This window comes from Danio rerio, chromosome 10 (assembly GCF_049306965.1).
Source record: "Danio rerio strain Tuebingen ecotype United States chromosome 10, GRCz12tu, whole genome shotgun sequence".
Taxonomy (NCBI): domain Eukaryota; kingdom Metazoa; phylum Chordata; class Actinopteri; order Cypriniformes; family Danionidae; genus Danio; species Danio rerio.
This window is the reverse complement of record NC_133185.1, coordinates 10,963,895-10,987,500: the sequence shown is the minus strand read 5'-3', so window position 1 is coordinate 10,987,500 and position 23,606 is coordinate 10,963,895. Positions and strand designations below refer to the sequence as shown.

Below are 23,606 nucleotides of genomic sequence, written 5' to 3'. Positions count from 1 at the left end.
ATTTCTACGTTGAATTAAAAAAAGGTTTGAATTTCTATAACTAACGTGCAAAATATATAGTCTTTTTCACAGTAATTTGCTGTAATCATGCTACCTGCCGTAATTTCACAATAAAATTATGAATACAACATATTACTGTGAATTTTTCAGTTAAATACTGTGAAGGGATACTAATGTAATTTACTGTGAAAAATTACAGTAACTTGTTGTGAAAACCTGGAAATTTTTTACAGTGTAGGATGTCAATGGCTAAAGGTTTCCGACAATATCTTCTTTTGGGTACAACAGAGGAAAGAAACAAACAGGTTTGGAACCACAGAGTGAGTAAATGTGTGGGAAACTGTCAATTTGAGTATATTATTCATGTAGATCCCTCAGTATTTCAGATATAATGTTGTAAGAATTAAGCTTTTTACTAAAAACAAAACAAAAAACTACTGTGAAATTGAGGAATCGATGACTCTTATAAAATCATGGATGTCATAAAGATGGCCAATGCAGAAGTTATCCAGGGGCTGTTGTTTGCATCATTTTGTTTTATAATACATCCAGTCCAGGCAGATACTCCATACTATTTATAGATTGCACTTATGTGAAGAAAATCCATAATGCCGTTGTGATGGAATAAAGCCAATGGCGAGCAATGAAATATAAACTGTGATAATAACGGCACGAAGAATATTGTTTTATTGGAAACAACACTGAGCCTTTTTAGACACGCATAACTTAAATCTGACAACTTCAATTTCAGTCAGCCAGATAAAGCATACAAATACCAAATCTGAAACGTTCAGTAATCATTATCATATCTAGCTCCAAAAAAAAAAAAAAAAAAACACAAAACATTTATTAATCAGACTCAAGTCACATTAGGAGTGATTTACAGTTGTAAATTTTACCTTGGCCAAATTAGTCCTTCAATATATGAACGCAACTGAAAAATGTCAATAACAGACTGAAAGTGAACAAATTGGCCTTTATGGTAATTTACAGCCAGTGGTGATACATAAACAAAACTATTAAAGTTCTTGTAGCTCATAATCCTCTATAAGCATCTTTTCACAGATGGTCAGAGGTGTACATTGATCCAGCCTGTTTTGCTTAGCTTATATAGCGTGCTTGAGATGCCTTCATCTGGTGAGGCTTATTTTAGAAATCTCCTGGTCCATTGTTCCCATCCTCTTTCTTTCCTCAGAGGGCCAGTTTCATTGCCCACCCCATGGATTTGGACTCCTGTCCCCCACTGCTCTTTTCAGCTTCTGGGTTAAACATTTATTTATGAATAGGGAAAGCACAGTGCCAAAACAAATCAATGTTTCCCACTGTCCTGATGTGCATGACTTGACAATATCCTGCCCAGCTGGCCCACTGGGCAACTTCAGTTTTGTGTACTTTTCTCCCTGCCAGAGTTTTGTCGAATCTGAGTTTCAAATTTGTTGAGCACAACTATGTGAACGAGGATGTCAGGCATTTTTTTAAGCCTAGAAAGCAATAAGATGCTGGTGTAAAAAAAGGTTGCTATTTTTGGTGCATTCCAATGCAGGGTAATTAGCAAACTATAAAACTATTATCTTTGGTTGCCACATGAAAAAGAATAAATATTAAATTAAAAGATTAAGATAGATAAAAAGCTTTAATATACTTAATTTCAGCTATAGCGAATGACATATTTATATTTGAGTACACTTTACTAAACTAAAATAACTAAGATTAAATTAGAAACAAATATAAAAAAATTACAGAATTGTTTAAAAAATAATCAATTGAAAGTTCAAATGAAAATAAATTATAAATAAATATAGGCTACATAAAAAAACATTCAAATTGATAATAAATATTTCAAAAGCTACTGAATAATACTAAAATAATGTTTTTAATATTAGGAATGAACAATTGAAAAGCTTTTGCAACGTAATTTGTATGTACCCTAATATTTATATCTTTAAAATACAGGGCATTTATATCGCATTTTATAGCTCACCAATTACTAAAGTTATTTATCCCTCTACTCTAAAATTCTATGTTTAATTTAAACAATTACCAAATTAAATTATAATACCTGTACTGGGTTGATGTGTAAATGTTATTGATTTCATTTGTGGTCAAGATGTCTGACTCAAGTAAGAGTGTCAGCAAACACCGACGTTGAAATGCAAACAAATGCACAAGCATCTACAAAAAAGCCATAAATTAAGTCTAAACGCTAATGGGGTTCCATTAATACTTCTATTCAATAGGTATTACTACTTTTGATAGCGGTTAACCCTCTCAAGTAGGCATTCTTGAGAGCTGAAGCGCCTGTGAAAAGGCGGCGGCGGGAAAGAATCTTTTAGCGCCAAATGAGCAATGGATTGCATGCGGGCGAGAGACACCCCGCGGAACTGAAGAGGAGGTTAACTCGCTCACTTCACACAGACATATGAAAGGATAAACTAGTTTCACTTTAAGAGGGAGGAGCAGAGCCCAGGAGGCGGGAGTTACGCCATGATTTATTAGGAGAAAAGGACAGCGAGGGGATCCTTCAGCTCGCGAGAGTCACGCTGGTGGGTTGAGGGCTCGAGCGGGAGTTCGCCTAAATAATACATGATAGTTTTCGGATATGCTTACCTCACTACTTCAGTTTTAAAGGGTTGTTGTTATAAGTTTAGTGGTAAAACTAACTATAGGCTATTTAAATGTTATACTTCACTAGAAACACCTGCTTATAGAATTTTACAGAAGGTAAAAACGAATTTATCTGTAGGTAAAGTATTGTACTAAAATAGGCATCTGTTGTCTAAACGTTTAGTGTGTTGATTTTTTTTTAACGTAAAACGTATTTTTAGATATTAATACAGTATATTGGATGAGTAATACTTTTAGCCTACACGGATAAAATTAAGGTACTGTATTGGCATCACGGAATAATTATAATACACCAATTATCCTTCATAGTAGATTCAGGTTCTTTGGTTTATATAAACAGTTTAAATGTAAAATGTAATCGTTTCTTGAGGAAATGTTATTCGGAAAACAAGAACATATTTTGAAACCAGATTATATGTTGTTAATATATATATAAAATTGTGCACTGATGTCACTGCTGCCTATTTATTTTGTTTGTTGCCTATATAAATTGTGTCTATCTATCTATCTATCTATCTATCTATCTATCTATCTATCTATCTATATATATATCTATATATATATATATATATATATATATATATATATATATATATATATATATATATATATATATTGTGCAGTGATGTCACTGCTGCTTTTTTTGTTTGTTGCCTGTATAAATTGTGTGTATATGTATGTATGTATGTATATATATATATATATATATATATATATATATATATATATATATATATATATATATATATATATATATATATATATATATGCGTGTGTGTGTGTGTGTGTGTGTGTGTGTTTTTAGAGGATAGCCTACGTTATAAAAAATTATAAATTTAGTTTTCTATTGTTTACACACTACTTTCTTAGTTCAGCAAACTTTTTCTTTTAAGTTAAATTTCTTAAACTTATTTTACGTTTTTTATTATCATAATAATTATTATTTTATGCGTGTTTTATACCCTTTTTGTATAAAAGGTTTTATTTATTTTACAATGATTTAAGCGTCATGCAGGCTATTTTACGTAAGTGCCTGGTTACAGCGTTGTACTAGCTTTCCTCACCCCAAGTAAAGGTGTCCAAAAACAAACGTCATGCAGTGTGTGTTGACAGAATAAACACTGTATGGATTGTGATCACTTTTGAGGAGAAAATGGGGCTGTTGTGTCTTTAAGAGGCTGCTGGTCCCTCGCTCGCAGCTGCTGGCTTGTGTGCAATAGAAGACAGTGGAGATTCATTACTTCTACAGCACAATGGACATTTATCACCCCATGGTGTTATTCAAATTCAGTACCAAGCGAAGATCATCCCCACTCCCTCTCGCCGTTCGTCGTGGCAACACCAGTATTGTTACGGGAGCCTGAGAAAAGCCTTCATAGGAAGGTGATAGTCCGTGCCATTCCATAAGAACCGTCCCATCAAGGCATTGCTGAGGGCGTGCAGGCTTTTCGAGCGACCAAACGCATCCCTCCTTCTTGCATTTGACCATTTTCTCCGCTTGCGTTAGTGAGGATACAGCTCTCGCGCGCACAGGACAGAGGCTTCCTTGCTTTTTCATCACCACTGCGTTGCAAGAAGACGCTTTGATTGAACACCATCGCTCCACGGCCATCAAAAGTGTCAAAATGGGACGACTGGAAATGCTTTTGGCTAGTTTTTCGGTCTTTGCAAATATCAGAAGATGATATTCCTTTGCCTGATGTCGAGAGGTGGAACTACAAGGATGTGCGCCCTTACAGGTGCAGAAATGGCGAAGAGCTGCTTCTGTAACAAACAGGACTTTACAAAACAGCTGATTTCATTTTAATCTTTTAAAGAAGTGTTTGTTATGTTTTGAGCTGAGGTTCGCAATTTTTTTGTGTGGTTTAGCCTATAGCCTACGGTTTTTTAACAAGCGCAGTGAAGGCGCGTCAAACTTTTAACCTCTTTTTCATTAAAACGAGCATACATTTAAGTTTAGAATGATGATTAAAATTAAAATACAGTTTGCGGTTTATGGATTACAACATATTTATAAAATTTGTGCTTTTTTCTGAAATGAAACCAGTTTCAACTTTATTTTATTTTTATTTAGGAAATGGTACATTTGTTTTAGTTAATCCTGAGTTAAAAATTGACGCATAAAAGCTAGAAACTAAGGTCAGTATGCCTGTTTTCATTACAACAAACCACGCGATACACTTTTGTAATTTAAAAGAAAAAAAACAGGCATTCAATTTAATAAAAATGCTTAATGAAGTGCTCTAAACAGACTTATTAAAATGCAATCTGTGTGAAAATATCGGCTACTAATAGGCCCAACAGCCACAGAGACATGAGTTAGTAGTATTTCATTTTAGAAAGAGAATAAAGTTTTTATGAATGTTGTGGCTAAATTATCCTTTTGAAAGGGTCCCAGAGATTGATTGTCCAAACGCAATTCTTGTAACATATAATATAAATCCAAGAATTGTGCCTGGACATCTGTTGCTGGAGATTCAACATCATCTTTCTGGAGGACACAGGCCTAGCTCTTGGCTTCTACCTTAGCTACACTAAATATTCATTTTCGTTAAGTTAAGGCTAAAGGTAAGACGGCACTGGAACAATTATTTTACAACTTATATTTGAATTAATGTTTTCTAGATACATGCAATAAAATATAACAATTATGCAAACCTTATCCTCTTTTGTTTAATGCATTCGCATTTTATATCGTCATTCATTTAAGAAATGTATTATTGATTATTTTAGCTAAAACGAAAAGTGTGTATGCATGTATGGAAAGGTTATTTAAAAAAAATGAAAAAAACCTTTCTGGGGTAATACAATATATAATTTCCCAAACGAAATTCGTTGACTATAAGATTCCTCATAATATGGTTTGTTCATGTTAGTATGGTTTTCTCATTGTGTTGGTAGATGAATAAAAAGTCACGCTGATTATAAAAGCATGGTGGGAAAATGGTTTGAGCATGCTTAAGCTTTTCATTCACTAAGACTGCCATCTTTTGCCCAAAGCTGCATGCTGAAGGACTTTGAAACGGAGTGAACTAAAACGCCATTTACTGAACTCATTTTCTGTCTCATTTATTAAGCTCACAGCAAAGATTTATTTAGTTTTTATGTTTCTGTGTTTATATTATTTTGTTTTTCACAGTAGGTTTGTCTGTTTTATTGCAGACTGTAGGCCTGTATCACAGAGTCAGGCCAAAAAAGTGCTGTGTGTGTGTGTGTTTGTGTGTGTGAATATGAGGATGTGTGATGTCATCTGATGCTTGTGAACTAACAATAACATTAAATTAAAGGTTATTCGTATTTTTTTTTTAAATAGAAATCATTAAGCTGAATGCAGTTTAACATCGGGGCAGCTTGTCGGTAAATAGTTGTGTTGTCTTCATTTGATATTGCATTTCAGACAGTCGATTGATTGTATTGGTAACTACGTCCTACATGCTGAATCAATAAACTGCTAATTACACTACAAAGTAGTTTCAGTGACGTTTTTGACACCGAAAAATACGACACCAAAAATGTACAACACTCCAACAGACAGATTTCTTTTATATGTGGAAGCACAGAGGGCAAATTAAACCGTTGCACCTGCTCCACGAGTGGGCCGATAAACTAAAAATAACTTATTAAATGAATTAGACAAACTCCTTTGACCTAAACTCATTTGGTGAATTGTGATTAAATAGTCTGAACCCAGTCTGCATCTTTTGGCAAGCTGGGCCTAATATTTTAAAGCTTCAGCATATATGACGAGACAAAAAAGTTTTAGCTAATATAAAAATAATAAAAATAAACAATTGTACGATTTATGAACCTCAAAACCAACTCTAAAAGGTTTGTGCAGAGAAGAGCTTAGCTCAGGTCACAACTAATTGTGTTTATATTGGTCGTATATGCCAAATAATTGCGTAATTTGTATATGAAAGAAGCCTTACAATTTTTCCGTTTCCGGTTTTAAAAAATATGATCATATTAAACTTAAGGCGGTCTGTAGCCTAACTGAAGACTTCTTCAACCGAATAGTTATAGGAAAAAAACTTTTATTGGTATGTTGTTCTTCCCGTCGTGTCTCTAAGCTTGTAAATGCTGTTACCTTGCCTGTCGATGGCGCACTTCTTCTAACGGTTGTCTACGTTTATCCGTTGCCTAATCCAGTTCCGATGCCTAATCCGTATAGCTGAATGCTACATTTAAAATGTAATCATAATCATCATATCCTGATGGACCAGTGGATTCAAAAGAGGTGGTGTAAAAAAAAATCTGTTTATTTTATTTATAGACACACCTAAATGTCAGGCCTGAACTTGGTCATAGCCAGAGCATGTCTTTAAGGGGGATAAAAAAAAAATTAAAATTGAAAAAAAATTAAAACCGGTAAAATTCTGATAAATGATTTTTTTTTTAAAACGTGATGACAAACATACAAACAAGATAATTGTAGTGGTGAAACTAATAAATTACAGGCCATCTTTTACGTCATCAATTCGAAATGTAAGTAGAATGCGTCATCTATATAGGTCTATAATTTCATACGGCTATTGACTATGATAATCTGCACCAGAGAAATCCTTTATAGAATTTATGTTTTAGCCTATATTTATTAAGAGAAGGCAGAAGTCCAATTTACTCCATACGGTGTAGAATAGGCCATTTAATCTAGGCGTCAGACAATAATTTAAATATTTGCCTATATTGTTAAATTATCGAATTTACATGTTACGCAAACGAATTTACATGAGACCTGTTTTTATCACATCAACATAACGTTATTCGTATATGCCTATTCTGTGATTTGAAGTAAAATTTGGGAAGTGTGTCATTCTTGTAAACAATAAATAAATAAATAAATTAATAATAATAAAATAAAATAAATAAAAAATGAAAGAACGGTTGCCTATACTCAATCAAGTGGGTTAAATTGATTCACTTATGAAAAAAGCCAAATAAATAGCCATAAACAAATGAGCATAAATTATCTTATATTATTGTGCAACGAATGGAGCAAAATATTAACTTAAACTTGAGTTTAATCTTGCATCTTCTGCGTTATAGGGTAGCCTGTAGGCATATAAACATTTTTGCCTAATTTAGGCCTATAGCCTACGGCTGTAAGCTAATGCAAATAATATTAATTACCCAATTTTTAAAGTAATTTAAATACTAAATACTAAAACATATTTAACAATAATATGTAAAAAAAAAAACGCATTAAAATAAGTAAAAGATCTTTACAAATACCGTATTGAAATAATAAGCGCAAATTGCGGTTTACCTTTATAAACCTCTTTTAATTCTCCGCAGGAAGTGCCTTTAATAAAAGAGATATTGACTCGTGGCCTCCCAACAGGTCACACTCTAGGAGAAGCATGGTTACCCCTGTATTCCCCCCTTTCAACACACACACACTTTAGTTGTGACACCACGCATTTCTCCTTCGACATCATTAGCATCTGTATTAGTGTTACTATTATGATACGGGTTTCCGTTGCAAATCGAGTCTTGAGCCAAGAGAGATTTGTGCTCGACCTCCCGCCGTCATCTTATAGTTTATTCTAATGAATATTCTATAGGTGAACCATAGGAAAAGAAAGTGTAAGGAAATCAATCTCTAAAACGCCATTAGACTACAGAAGTGACGTTTTTTTCTGTACGGCGTGAGGATGTTAAAAAAATAGCTCGTACGAAAGTTTCAAAATAATATTTAAAGATAGGTATAGGCTACAAGCAGTCTATAGAAACGTAGTATTATGATGATCAGGATAACAACGATAATGATGATGATAATAATAATAATAATAATAATAATAATAACAACAACAACAACAATAATAATAATGTAAAAATATTAAAAATATATTATCAAAAGTCATATTGATAAGCCTATGCTATATAAAACATTAAGGTACTGCATAGAAGGGATAATTACATTTTAATACTAAAACATCTAATGTGAATTTAAACTTGGACAACATTTAATATGGCATTAGTGCTATTAAAAAAAACATAATATTTCCACAATTTATTTAGATTATACATAAAAGCATTTTGATAGAACTGAAAAGGCATCGAAAAGAAAATTATAACGGAGCCATTTGACATGGGGCAATCGGTCCACCATGTCTCAAGAGAATCCATCTGGACACTGGCTAGACAGGGTGACCTTCTTAATGAGCCCTTGCTCTCCATCGTAACCCCGCCACACTCCTGAAAGGTACATGGGACAGTGAACTGTCCCTCCAACGCCAGATTCCCAACGACATTATACACTTTATAGGACTTATAGCTAAAATAGCTTTTCACAAGTCTCGATTGGTCGAGAAGTCCACAACTGGAACTTAAATCAGTCACCAATGCCGCTGTTGATGGATCATCGAATATTTGACCTTTTGAATTGTGGAGGGGCTCCTGTATGGGTGCGGTGTATCTTTTAGAGTCGTTTAGCCTCCATGAAGTGTGGAAATAAAGACAACGTTATCCTTGTCCTGAAGTTGGTAGTCCAATTCTCCCTGGATGCACACACACAATAAAAAAAAATTAATGTAGAAAACCAATGCACACCAGTGTTGAATGTCAATTTTAGAGAACACTAGAAAGAGTCACAGCTTTAAATGAACACTTGATTTGCAGGTTTTTGTCATCATCGACAGTTGCTGAGACATTGACTTTTCCCCATTGATTGTGTTTCTTTAAATTACGGTCTGATGCCAATACATGTTTTCCCTGAAAGAATAACCCAGCACAAGCTGACACTGGACCTAAAATGAGCATGTCATTAAAACAGAGAGTGGAAGCAGTGATTGAGGACCTGTACACACACACAACAACATACACACACACACACACACACATACTCTTACCATCAGTTCCCAGTCTGCGTCGTTAATCAATACCAGAATCCCAGGTCTACTGTGTGTGTGTAAAAAAAATAAGAAAAAGAAGAGCCCATGTAAGTGATGTGAGCTACATTGAAAACATGACAGTAAAGCAGCTCTTTTATAATATGATGCAGCCTGTTTATACACAATGAAATTCGCCAGTGCTGCGGTTTTCGAAGACCCTTGCATCTGCAGTTCATTAAATGAATGAGCATCACTCTTAAAAAAACATACGTGTAATAAGAAACACAATGAAGACTGTGCACATAACACCCTTTCACAAAGATTAGCACAATATTTACAATTACAGGGATCTTTCTGTGTGTAACCATTATTACCAGTCTACTTAGATTATTTTAAAAAGTTATTTAAAATTAAATGTTTTAATAATACTTGTTAGGAGTTTAATATCAAAATGTTTTTCATTTATTTTAGATTTGATGTATAAGACACTAGTGTTGAGGAACCCTGTCTTTCATGGCTAAACAGTCAAGGCTGAGGTTAATACGCCACTGAAGACTACACCATGTACCCGGAATAATCAAGGTATCCACAGCAGATTTAATATATTTTCAATGCTACACTTCTTTCAAGAAAAGAATAAAGGTCGTTTATGATGATTACCTCTATAAAATCAATTGGATTTGCTAAACAAGCATTATTTTGGAGGAAAAAAAGATATCAGAATTATAAAAATAAAATGCATCCACCCTTTAGTCTTTCAAAAAAGGGGAAAACAAATGTTTCCTATACCTCATGCATTAAAAAAATTGTTTCATCATCCCTGGTCAAATAGCACAAGCAAGCGTGGCGTGCATCTACCTCCTTGACCGAATGAAACCGCAGCGAATGCATAGCACTGCATTTATTATGAGCATGTCTGTGGCGCGTGTGAATGTTTACCCAGGCATCATCCTGCATTAGTAACATATTTACTGTGCATTTACGTGTGTGTACTTACACAGTGTCGCCCTGCATAAAAAGCTCTGGGCGCTCCTTTAGCATGTTCCCTCGGATCCACGCCAGCAGCTGCTTCATGTCCCCTGTAAGAGTACCATAGAGGTCAGAGGTCACAAGTCAGAGTTCAGTGAGCCAGCCCCACGGTCGATGTGACGCGACAGTGCTTCCAATGCAAGGTTGGGGGGGTTTAAAGGAGGTATATCAAGAATAGACTCAGCCACTGTCCTTTTTGAGAGCGTCATCGAAAATATAGCTATGATGGTAATCAAGTACAGCTTTGTGAAAAACAAAAGCGACAGAGCTTGACCACATCGGTCTGAATGCACTGGCCAGGTAAACCTGATTGGAATAGGTTAGCATAGAGAAACGGCACATACATTAGGGTGTGGGGGTGGAGGTGTGGGGTGATTGGGTGATTGATGGATATAAACCCCACGCTCCGATGTGAATTCAAATGAAATCTTGAATGTCTCGCACCCCCCGTGAAAACAGAATGTGCTAGAAGCCGATCTTTAGAAACATAAACAACCAAATGCCGTCTGAGATTATTCAAGGCAAAATACTTTTAATTAAAAACAATTCACCTAAATATTATCCTATCAAAGCTATTGGTTGTTCTAGTATTAAAGGCCTTTAAGATGTCTGCTTGGTAATTATTCTAGCATATGATGGATGACGATAGTTTTGTTATCTATACATTCATAGTCAGCAATGAAGCTTCGCTGCCCAACATGGCGGACAAGTCGGTATGTTCAACATCAACATTGTATCATCAGCATCCATTTCTGGAACATACCAGTTTTCTGCTCAGAGGGGTGGTAGAGACAAAGACGGAGAGAGAGACTGAGGTAGAGGGAGTGAGGAAAAAAAGGAAAAAGAGATAGAAAGACATCTTTCGTTTGATCTGGGGAGGAGTATATTGTTTGTGAGTTTGCTATGGTTGATATTGTTAAGGCTGGGCACGCAAATTGTGCACTTTCCATATTTGGTATTCTTTAAGACCGCTAGTTTGGCCGTATGAAAAGCCATTACACTTATTGGAAATGTGACATCAGAGATGGAGCTTTAAAAAAACACACACACACATCAAAAAATAGCCATCACAAAATCAACCAATCAGAATTCATGCATCGACTCACCTGCTTAACCACACAAATCATCCATATGGATTCTTGTCCTTGTTCTGAAATGTAATCCTGTGCATGTTCAATCCTTGTGTCAACAACTTACAGAGTCTTTGGATGCAAATAGAATGACAAGACCTTAATGTCATTTTGTTGTATATAATCCTAAGGTGTATTTGAAGGGGTATTACTGAATAGCTGGCGAAGTCTGCGTAGGTGTTCTTATGTGTGTCAGCATATATCTTGGTTGTAAATCCCATAAGGGAAGTTTTTTTTTTTTTTTTTTTTTTTTTTAAGGAGGTCTATTAACTGAGGCGTTTGGCAAAATTTAACACTGAATGCCATCCATTCATACTCTATATGCATGTAGAAGTAGATGTTTTAGAGACACCAATCTTGCATAAAGCAGCAGGACAAGACGCATGGGCCCAATCCCAATTCTACCCCTTAGCCCTTCACCTTACCCTTGTCCCAATTCTCTTTAGCTTGAAGGCATAGGGCTAAGGGGAAGGGGTAAATACCCCTTCGAACAGAGATTTTACAGGACAACACTCAAAACCAAGGGGTAAGAAAAGTTTCCAGAACACACCAGGCACAACGGCAGAGTAGCTGCACCCGGAAGTAAGGAGATGCCCAAATTAGTATTTTTTGTCATTATTTTGAATTTTTACAACAATCAAGCACATGTTTTAACATATTCAATACCGCGTTCATGTTTTAAAGTCATGCTTTAAAAAAAAAAAACTGCTAAATTAAAAACCGCTAAATTTCGCTATCTATAATGCATAATAATAACTCCTTTATAGCAGTCCTTTATAGCTGGGAATGAGCTTTTTACAGTGTCTGCTATAATGTTAATGTTGTTTTTGGCATTTACATAGATTAATATGGCAACTGTGTAGATGCGCAGTATGGTTACGATTTTATTGCCACATTATATCGTCATTGATAACATAATATATGCTTTCAGTGATTTCCTGAAGATAAGTACCAAAAAATAATGAAACTGAAAACACTATAGCATTCACATTCTTTTCATCTTATATGAATCAAGAGATCTCCATGACATTTGATGACCTGTGCAGGTGCTGTAGTGGTGTCCCATTTCTTGGGGATAAATTTCGAAGACCAAGGGAAAGGGGTAAAAAAAATAAAATTGAGATTGGGCCATGGCCTCAGATGGGAAACGTCAGAATTAGAACCAGAGAAGTAGTGAGGGGGGCTGGGAAACTCTTGATGAATTTGGGGAGACATGATGACCAGTGATGCAGTTGCTAGCGCCATTGTGCTATAGATAACTGGCTATGCCAGCATGTAAAATTAGACCAGGTCAAATTAGCAAGAGCACGAAAGAAGAGAGCAAGTGGGTGCAAGAGTAAGGGTCTATACAATACTCTTGACTATACAATACTCTGAAGTTTCCACCAGAACTGAAGCTTTCAGAGATGTCAGCACCAATGCGTGCAAGTGTGTGCGCTTGTAAGCGTGTGGCGTGCTTCTCAGCGAGAGACAGGGGTCGAGCAACAGAGGCTGTTTCAGGTTAATTGGATCGCTGTCAGCCTCTTCAGTTGTGTAACGATCGTTGTACCTTGCAGCTCAGCTAGCCCACAATCCTGAACCTATAAAGAAGAGTGATGCTTGCCCCTGTGCTACGCTATTGCAATGAATATTGACTAGAACCAAAATAAGGGGCAAAAACAGACGTGATCACTTTCAGCCACATCAGTCTTTTGATTGGGAGAACTTGAAGAAATTAAGCGACAGTCTTCGATGCAGGATCTTCATATAAAGGGTGGTTTATGTGAGCCAGGAACACAGAGTGAGGGGTCAACAAGATGCCCCGCATCTCTTTTCTGTAGGGGTAAGGGAGGAATGGCAGAAGAGAAGAACTGGAGAGGTTGTGGTGAGGAAGGAGGAGACAGAGGGAAAACATAACTGGGAGGGGGGGCTGGACTATGCGTCACTGCAGACAGGTGCATGCTGGGATAAAGACTGCGTGGGAGGGTGGTGACGTCTATGTAGCATAGCGGCTGGCTAACGCTCTCCATTTCATTTCTCTTTGCATGACGATCATCATTATCGCCACTATCTGTGGGTGGGAGGGAATAAAGTAATTTATCTTGCTCGGGATATGAGGTTTAGCTTCTCTAAGACAATCGTGTGTGTGTGTCCGGCAATGGGGGGGCTCAGCACTGCTCATCAATCACTGTGGACCAGTAGACAGAAAATTTAGGAGGGATTTGTGTAGAACATCAGTGTCAGCCTTAGCAATCATAGCCAGCCACCCGTGATATACACAAATCAGGCCCACAAACATATATATATAGGCTTCAAAGGTGCTCCAAGGTCATCCTTGGGCCCCAGTAAGGTCTTGGCGGCCACATTCCCTCCTGCCGTCCACTTTTGTGGTCAGGTTGTCCTGGATACTCTGGTGCCACATAGCTTGACCCTTCTCTTGTCAAAATATCCCGATGTTCCCAATCTCAGAGCTGCAGCAGCAATGCAAATATATTATCACACTTAGGCAAACGTTTTAACTGTTTATTACAACTCTGTCCACAAGTAAAGGATTAAGTGCACTGTTTATGAGGTAAAAGCTGGCTGTTTCTGCATAAAACAACTTTTTTTAGTAAACAACTAAATCATATTTGAGCTGAGATGTCCAATCCTGCTCCAGGGGCACCAAAGTTCTGCAGATTGTAGTTGCAACACACTTGCCTAGATATTTCATTCGAAAGACCTTGAGTAGCTAGTTTAGATCTAATTTCGATAATGCTGAATTCTCCAAGAAAATATCTAAAGTATATAAGTTGCAGTTGGTCAGCAGCACAAATTATTTCTAGAACTGCACTAAAGCAACTAAAGCAAATTTCCCCAGTTCTTTAAGCTCTGCCCTGGCTCTTGGTCGAATTGTGTATATTGTATCAAATATTGTATCAAACTTACAAGCTCCCAATAATCTTGCAACTTTGTATCTTTCTAATCTTCAAATTTACACTCCTGCAGGCACCCTGAGACCCTCTTCATTGGCTTTACTTTTTACAAGGCATAGTTGAGGAGTATGAGGTCAAGAACCGTTAGCTATTCTGCCGATATTTGTGGAACACTCTATAATTATAAAACATTGTAAATATTTTTAATTATTTTAAGAGTTTTAAAAACCCTTACTTTTTTATTGTATTCTTGATTGTATGATTTTATGATTATTTGTAAAATGACCTGGATCAAAGGTGCCTGTAAATAACAATAATAATAATTATTACCAAAGTCAACTTGGTAAAACACAGATCAGCTGCATCAACTTATTAACAACTTTGCAGATTTCCATTAACTACTTTTAAATGACGGAGATGGCATTTCTATATCTAAATCTATATCTGCTTCAATATAGGGGGCTGCCCCACAACCAAGCATCTCACCAAATGTCTCACCAGGAAGCTGCAGGAATGCAAGGTGTTTGTAGGAGTGAGGCATTTGTACTGTCAAGCATCCCCAAAAATGACTGCACACAAAAAGGACTTAGTGCTTTGTAACAATTGTGCCTCCCTCCTTCACTGGCCCTCCATTCTCCCTACCTTTCCTGTGACCCCAGCACTAGGCATAAAAGATCCATCAACAGTATCACTGGCTGCATTTACAAGTGAAAGGGGCCCAATAATGGAGCAGTTAGAGGAAGAATGGCTGGGCGCAGGGAGGCTCACAGATGTTGGTGGTTGAGGGGGAGGTGGGATGTATGGAGAAGGGGCTCAGCTCCATTGTTGCTGAGGGAGGGGTGGATGGGAGGGAAAACTCGATTTGTGATGGCAGGCCGGCGCTGCTTCGCCACTGGCTTGAAGTCAGGCTGAAAGCAGGACTGGCTGGAAGAAAAGGTGTCCAGGGAAGCGTGTGAACCAGGGCTCTGAGAGGTCAGGGGACGAAAGGAGGCGAATGGGAAAAGGGCAGTGGGGAGAGAGAGCAGCAAAAAAAGAAATAGATGTGGAGAAAGAGGCACATAATTTGGTATGATTTGTGTGGCTTTCTTCTATAGGAGAGCTATAGAAAGAAAAAAAAGCGTCCTTTAGTTCCAGCGGGCTGTTAGGCCAATAAGTGAACCCTATATCCGAATCTATGGAATTGGGAAACAAAGGATGATATTTGGAGCTAATGAAGTCATCAGCACTGGGAATTGTAAAAGTGTGATAAAGGTGCTAAAAACTTCTTGTGGTTTTCAAACATATTTACTGTTACCTCAACCAAACCATAGGAAGATATACACTATAAGTGTTAACATTCTTTAACTTTTATTCAATTTGACAAAAAAAAAACAAACAAAAAAAAAACACCTCAGCAAATATTTTTCATGAATGATATAAACTACATTTTTCTTTCTAAATCTGCATGAGTGGTGTTTTGTTGTGGTATTTGGGGTGTAGGTAACTTTTATTTGCATTTAATCATTCAGCAGATAATTTCATCCTAAGAAAACAGATGAAAATATTAAGGTTGTCCTCAATAGATCTCAAACAATCTGCTATACACTCACCGGCCACTTTCTTAGGTCCACCTAACTAGTACTGGGTTGGACCCCCTTTTGCATCCAGAACTGCCTTAATCCTTTATGGCATAGATTTAACAAGGTACTGGAAATATTTCTCAGAGAATTAGATCCATATTGACATGATAGCATCACGCAGTTGCTGCAGATTTGACAGCTGAGCTGAGCTGATTCTCGCTTTATGACATGGCGAGTTAACCTGCTGGAAGGAGCCATCAGAAGATGGGTACACTGTGGTCATAAAGGGATGGACATGGTCAGCAACAATACTCAGGTAGGCTGTGGCGTTGACACAATGCTCAATTAGTACTAATGGGCCTAGTGTGCCAGGAATATATCCCCCACACCAATACACCACCACCAGCCTGAACCGTTGATACAAGGCAGTATGGATCCATGATTTTATGTTGTTAATGGTAAATTCTGACCCTACCATCTGAACGTCGAAGCAGAAATCGAGACTCGAGAAAAAAATTGAGAAAATTGTTTTTCAAAGCATTCATGGTAAACCCAAGAGATGGTTGTGCGTGAAAATCCCTGTAGATCAGCAGTTTCTGAAATACTTAGACCAGTCAGTCTGGCACCAACAATCGTGCCACGTTCAAAGTTACTTAAATCACCTTTCTTCCCTGTTCTGATGGTCAGTTTGAACAGCAGCAGATTGTCTTGACCATGTCTACATGCCTTAATGCATTGAGATGCTGCCATGTGATATAATGAGCAGTTGGACAGGTGTACCTAATAAAGTGGCCTGTGAGAGTACATTTCATTAAACCAAATGGCGCAGATATAATCATTGATTTAACGTTAAATTATTGTTCATCCAAAAATATAAATGTTTACAAAAAACTTAGAACCCAGTGATAATCATTAACTGGTAAAACCGCATGAAACATTTTACAAAAATAAATAGTGAATATAAGTTTGCAACAACATGTATGTAAACTTTCATTTTTTGGGTGAGCTATGTTTGTAATACTAAAACATAAGAGTTTATTTCAGTTTTGAGCAATGCAATGCCTACATAAATGAACTTCACTAACAACAAAACAGGAATACTTTTCCATACTCACAGGGATTTGATTGGTCAGGCAGTGACACATGATGATTCTTGACCCCATCAAATAGCAGCTCAGCTCCTCCTCTGAAACAAAAGGCACATAATGCTGTTAATAATGCTACCCTCAAATTAAGGCTGCACAATTGATGCTTTCAGTATTAACACTGCACTATGCATATTTACAATAATCACATCAGCAGATGTGAAATGTTGAGCCTTGATTATATTTGACCAGGTACCACAATTCAGAACAAACACACGACTGTGGAGTCATTGCAAAGTTTAACCAAAATCAAATTAAAGTTTATATTTTTCATTAAGGGTTGTGACTGTTTGAGCATTTGAGTCAACTGTTTGGGCACAATAAATTAAAATGTTTGTAGATTTAATAAAGACTTCAGCCATTAAGTCTATACAGTGTTATTTAACATTTAATTTATTAAATTTCTGCACCTGAAAACCCTAAAGCAGCTTATTTGATTGGCACCTTATTGTATTTATCTATGCTCATAATTTATTATGTTTTATGCAGATGTACTCCCCTACAGGATCATTACAATCAGTCTAAAATTAAAATAGTTTTAAAATAGGGCTAACAAATTAATTGTCTTCATATTCCAAAAAATATTGCATAAAAATAAAATATTGCAACGTAGCGCCTGTAAAAATCACAATTAATGTTCAGAGAATGTTCTGCCATTTACAAAATCATTTATCAACATCTTCCATGCATTTTGACAACTAGTTAGCACAACAGGAAATTTTAACCATGCAATTAACCATTTTTTTAAAGTCACAAAAAAGGTTGATTTTATTATTTTAAGCGGCATACTTATTTTTTAACTTACATCTTTATTATTTTAAGCAACATATTTTCAATTATGACAACCATTGAACATTTTAGTGTATGCTGTTTTTTTTTTTTTTTACATTTACCAAACCAGTCAAACAGCATTTAAAAAGCGCAAAATCCATGTAAGAACAAGAGAAGGTGCATGTCAAAAAAACAGACATGGACATGAAGTCAGAGTAGGACTCGTATAGCAGGTGCAGGCCCAATAAAGAGAGCTCACATCTCCTGGAGAATGCCCAGTTGTCCTCCAGATCGCCAGGCTTGGCAAGATGCCCGTTCTCTAGCAGAGAGATGCCAGCCTGTGTGCCAGCCTAAAAAAGTCTACTCACAAACACCACCTCTGTCTATAGGCGGTCACACAGGACTCTGATGCGACTTAAAAGCAGTGAGGACTCACTGCCAAACACAAAATTTTGTAGCATTTATAAAGGTTTACTTTGAGACATTTGCTCTTTTAGTCACCCTTATCTACATTCCCTGCTCTATATCTGGGTTTAAAAAAGCATAATATCCAAGAACTACACTTATTATCTTTGAAATATACTATATACTACGTGTACAAAGAATTACATTAGTCAAAGCAGGGAGAGTGAGAAACTTTATCTGACAACATCTTTCTGCTTTATGGCTTAGCAATAAAATAACAATGATAATTATCTTAGTTTGATTTTTCAAGATTTGACAATTATTGATACTGTCTTATTCATAATTAATGAAACATGAACTCTGATGAAGCAGGATCAGTTAAAACACTTTTATCATACAAATGTATAAACAAAGCAGCACAATCATTTACAATAATAAAAACTGAAGAGACAATTGCTAAATAATAATTTGGTAAATAATTTCTGTGTGGTATGTTTGTTTTTTGATCATTTTAAAACATAGCAAATTAAATAATATCTAGTGTATATTAGAAAGCAGTGAAGCCTATGCTTGTATTTTATTCTAAACTGAAGCTGTAATTGAAATTTACTACTATTATAGGTAATTATTTTATATATAAAGCGTTTTATTTATAAAGCGTAGGACTGCACAATATATTGAAATTGTATTGTTACCACTCTAATAGTGTACAGTTGAAGTCAGAATTATTAGCCCCCTGAATTATTAACTCGCCTGTTTATTTTTTTCCCTGATTTCTGTTTAACGGAGAAAATGTCTTTTTCAACACATTTCTTAACATAATAGTTTTAATAACTAATTTCCAGTAACTGATTTATTTTATCTTTGCCATGATGACAGTACATAATTTTTGACTAGATATTTTTCAAGACACTTCTATACAGCTAAAAGCGACATTTAATGGCTTAACTAGGTTAATTTGGTTAACTAGGCAGGTTAGGGTAATAAGCCAAGTTATTGTATAACAATGGTTTGTTCTGCTGACTTTGAAAAAAAATATAGCTTGAAAGCGCTAATACTTTTGACCTTAAAAAAAGTTTTTAAAAAATTAAAAACTTATTTTATTCTAGCAGAAATAAAACAAATAGGACTTTATCCAGAAGAAAAAATATTATCATACATACTGTGAACATTTCCTTGCTCTGATAAACATAATTTGGGAAATATTTGGAAAAAAAAATTCAAAGGGGGGCTAATAACTCTTGACTTCAACTGTATAGGCAATATCTGTATTGCAGAGAAGTGCATTAATCAATTTGTTATATGTGCCAAGCATTTGTGTGTTGCTCCATGCATATGTTGTTTATCCAATCAGATGGAGCCTTAGAATTTTTATATCCACCTCCCCATCAGGAGCTATTATGCTATTGGCTAGAATGTGCCTAAAGGTGAACCTACAGCCTCAGAGAAGAGAGCTGGAAGTAAATACTAATGGCAGGAGCAGAGACAAGCAAGGAAAATGCCAATAGCGAATAACAATAGGAATATCTGCAGAGGTTTTCAGACATGAATTGTGTTTTAAAGTGCTAAATGATTTTTTTTAAGCCAATAAATATAGCATTTCTCTGGGTATATTTCACAAGAAATATTGTTATCATAATACTGTAGGAAAATAATGCACATTTCCCCACTATTACAGCGTATAAAAAGTGTTGTATGTAGTATGAATGTGATGAAATGGACATAATATATTTGCCACATTGTTAGTCACATCATTTACATTCACAAATCCTCTCCTGGCCAAATATAGGACAGTAAAGTCCTATTTGAAAAAACTCTCACTCTGAAAAAAAAATCTAGCTCTAAATTCTCTGAGCACAAAAAAGTAACTTTGCATAATTAGCACTTCTTATTTGTATTGCCTCTTCTTGTTGAGTCGCTCGATACCTCCTCAATTTTAAGTCGATTTGGACAAAAGCATCTGTTAAATGTAAAGCCTTCATTAGATGCTAGGCTTGGGCGGTATCCAAATTTTGATACCGTCAAACCGCCTCCATATTTTTCCCCGGTATCCAGTATTACCGGCGTAATAAAAAAAATTATGACGTAAGGCTCAGACAGCGTCACCAAACTGTTGGCTTAAGCCTAAACCATTCAGAAACTGAATACATTCTATGCGACCTTAGGCTCGCGGAGAGAGAGAGAGAGAGAGAGAGAGAGAGAGAGAGAGAGAGAGAGAGAGAGAGAGAGAGAGAGAGAGAGAGAGAGAGAGAGCGCAAAGCGACGCACAGCACCTCTCTCTCTCTCTCTCTCTCTCTCTCTCTCTCTCTCTCTCTCTCTCTCTCCCCCCCCCTTTTACACATACACACACACATACATCTCTCCTGCGATTTATTCAGAAATTTACTCCCACACCGTAAGAAATCTGGCCGGCTCCCGCGGAACAGCAGTTATACCCGATAGGTCCCGAATCCGACAGGTACATTTTGATTGACAGCTTTATACAGCCCAAACCCGTTCACAGCCTACATTAAAATGTGCTCAAGCACACAGCTCTAATGCATTTTTTTCAAGAATGAGTCATTTATATGTTTTAACATCATTTATTCGTAACAAGCGTAGACTATAGGCCACTTGAAAGTTGGAACAAAGAAATAAAATAAGTCCTACAGCTGTAACATCGTAACATCTCAGCACTCTATAGGTCTAGGTACATGCACTTAGCCTTTAAATTAGCCTATACACCAATGAAAAGTAATCTTGCTTAACAAATCAAATTAAAATAAACTCTAAATGATGACGGGTATTTTGGCAATAACGAAATTAAGATAAAGGCTCTGCAAGATGTGTTTCTCCACTTCTCTTCACAATCTGGCATTAAGGCGGCGGTGAAGCTCAATAATAAAAGAATAATGCCACCATTAGTCTGTATACTCTGTCTACATTATGATTATATGGTTTAATTAATATTTATTTATAATTTAAAAACCCTTTACGCACCAAGATTAGGCTACGTGTGTTTGTGGAGGAACATTATTAAATCCACAGGCTTTAGCGCAGTCTTGCACTCATGGTGCGTCCAGCAGAACTGAACACCCTTTCCTGCGGCTACAGGTCGAGATGCAGAGTTCTGATCCGGCTGATTTTGCAAGTTTTTTGGTAGGATTGTTTGTTCATCTTCTACCAGTCAGGAACATGCATTTAATTTTCCATGACAGCAGTTTCACTTTAGCGAATGGCCTCTTCTTTTTACCTGTCAGCTTGCGGTTTAGGGCTCTACCGTAATACGCAGTGTATGAGCGACCGCGAAATACCTGCGGCTGGAATAACCGCTCCTTCTGAGCTAGTGACTGACTTGACCGCCGTCAAAATTAGCTTTTTTTACTACTTCGTCATCATTTGTTTCACCTTTGCAGGGATGGATTTTAATGCAGGAATTTGGATTTTTTCGGGTCTCGCCGGGTTCGGTCAAAGATCTTTAGCTCTAATGCAGACCTCTCGTTCATATTAACCACGTCTCCCTTCTGTTCAGTCGAAACTCCCAAACTGCAGGACACTTTGAAGCGCGACTCGTCACGTCACCTCTCCCCCTCCCTCTCCCCCTTCTCTCCCTCCCTCTCCCCCTTCCTTTCCCTCTCTCCTCCACACTGTCCCGTGATGACAACCACACATCCGTTTTTGTAGGCATTAAATAAAGGATATTTAATATTTTATGACGGTATAACGGTATTGAAACTGACACCGTTGCTATTTTTAGATCCCGCGGAATACCATAATACCGTAATACCGCCCAAGCCTATTAGATGCACAGGATTGCTGAAGGTAGTATGTAATCTACACTCTCAGAAATTAAGGTATGCGAGCTGTCATTGCGATGGTACCTTTTCAAAAGGTACAAATTTGGACCTAAAAGGTCCATATTAATACCTCAAGGCTACATATTAGTACTTAACAAGTACAAAAGTGTTTCTCTTGATCAATCCTATATGAAGAGTATTGGGAACTCTGATCTACTTCAGTCAGAACTGTTTTTAGCCAACTTTATAAAATTTCAGATGCAGAACGTTCAGTTAGCAAGTCAACAACTAATCAATAAACAAGTATTTCTGTCAAACACTTTCAGTGGTACTACTCTGCCATTTAGTTTCCCAATTTGTAAGTAACATAATTAAAATAATTAATAATCAAATACAGTAGGGAATCGGGCATCAAAACTATTCTGACATGAAAGAAAAATAATATTGTTTTGTTTTTTTCTCTCATCGTAAGGTTAGTAACGAAAATCAATACTATTATCACAGTTTTAGTTATAAAAAAATTAAAAACCGAGTTATTATGAAGAACAAGTTTTTCATAAAGTATAATATTTTAAGTGCTGTCAAAAATGTAAACAATACTGTAGGACATGTGTCTCAAACCTTTTCTGACAACACAGAAAACATCTTGCTGATATTTCTTTCAAGGCAGCATCGAATCATTACATGACCACTGTTTCAGCTTTAGCATATTATGAAACCTCCTATAAAAATAAAGCTTATTTAAACGAGTTTACATCAAACTTGGTTATTACATTGGTCATCTGAACGACTGAAGCGGACGTTTCTCCTAGTCAGCTCCAAATGCGCGCGACAGCTGGATGATTGACAACTCTGACAACCCCGTCAGCACGCTCTGCTTAGAGATATAACTCCATATAAAAAGAGTTTTAGTCCCTGGTAAGTTATTTAGCCTTTAAATCGTCTTTCTTGGAATAACTGAGGTGAAGCGTTGAAAAAAAGTCTTGTGATGTTTATTATCTAGGTCACATTGATAAAGCTTCTGTCGCTCCGATTTTAAAAACGCTTCATTACGTGCCTTATGTACGTTAAATACTGAAAAACGAGAAAGAAAAAAAATAGATTAATGATAAAGGAAACAATAAATACAAACCCAAACTCCAGATGCAGACCTAAGGGCGCTGCCATGTTGTTGTAAAACCCGGAAGTAATCTCACATCCTCAGGAAATGACATTTTCATCTGAGGATCCTCATTTTACCGGAGAGGGCGTTTGTGTGTCGACTCGATGCCATCCTTTGTAGAGCTTGAGGTATTTGCTGTTTAATTTATTATAAATTAACAAATACTTTTTTTGAGGGAAAAAATTAAAAAATATTTAATGTAAATTATATTAAAGTACCCATAAAATAGAAACTATTCCTTATATTATATTATTATATATTTATTATTATTATATTA

General features: G+C 36.3%; 1 protein-coding gene and 1 non-coding gene across 2 annotated transcripts; one reads left to right on the top strand and one right to left on the bottom strand.

Annotated features, from left to right (window-relative positions):
- Positions 1-5,013: 5,013 nt before the first annotated feature.
- On the top strand, positions 5,014-5,104 carry mir219-1 (microRNA 219-1). Its single transcript, NR_029938.1, has one exon. It is a non-coding gene; the product is annotated as a microRNA 219-1 (primary transcript).
- Positions 5,105-8,451: 3,347 nt separating this feature from the next.
- On the bottom strand, positions 8,452-23,375 carry urm1 (ubiquitin related modifier 1). The gene is given in 5 exon segments (NM_001328092.1): positions 8,452-9,125; positions 9,477-9,525; positions 10,456-10,537; positions 17,186-17,256; positions 23,300-23,375. Coding segments are annotated over 5 exon segments (306 nt in total). The 5' UTR covers positions 23,335-23,375; the 3' UTR covers positions 8,452-9,056.
- Between the last annotated feature and the right edge of the window lie 231 nt (positions 23,376-23,606).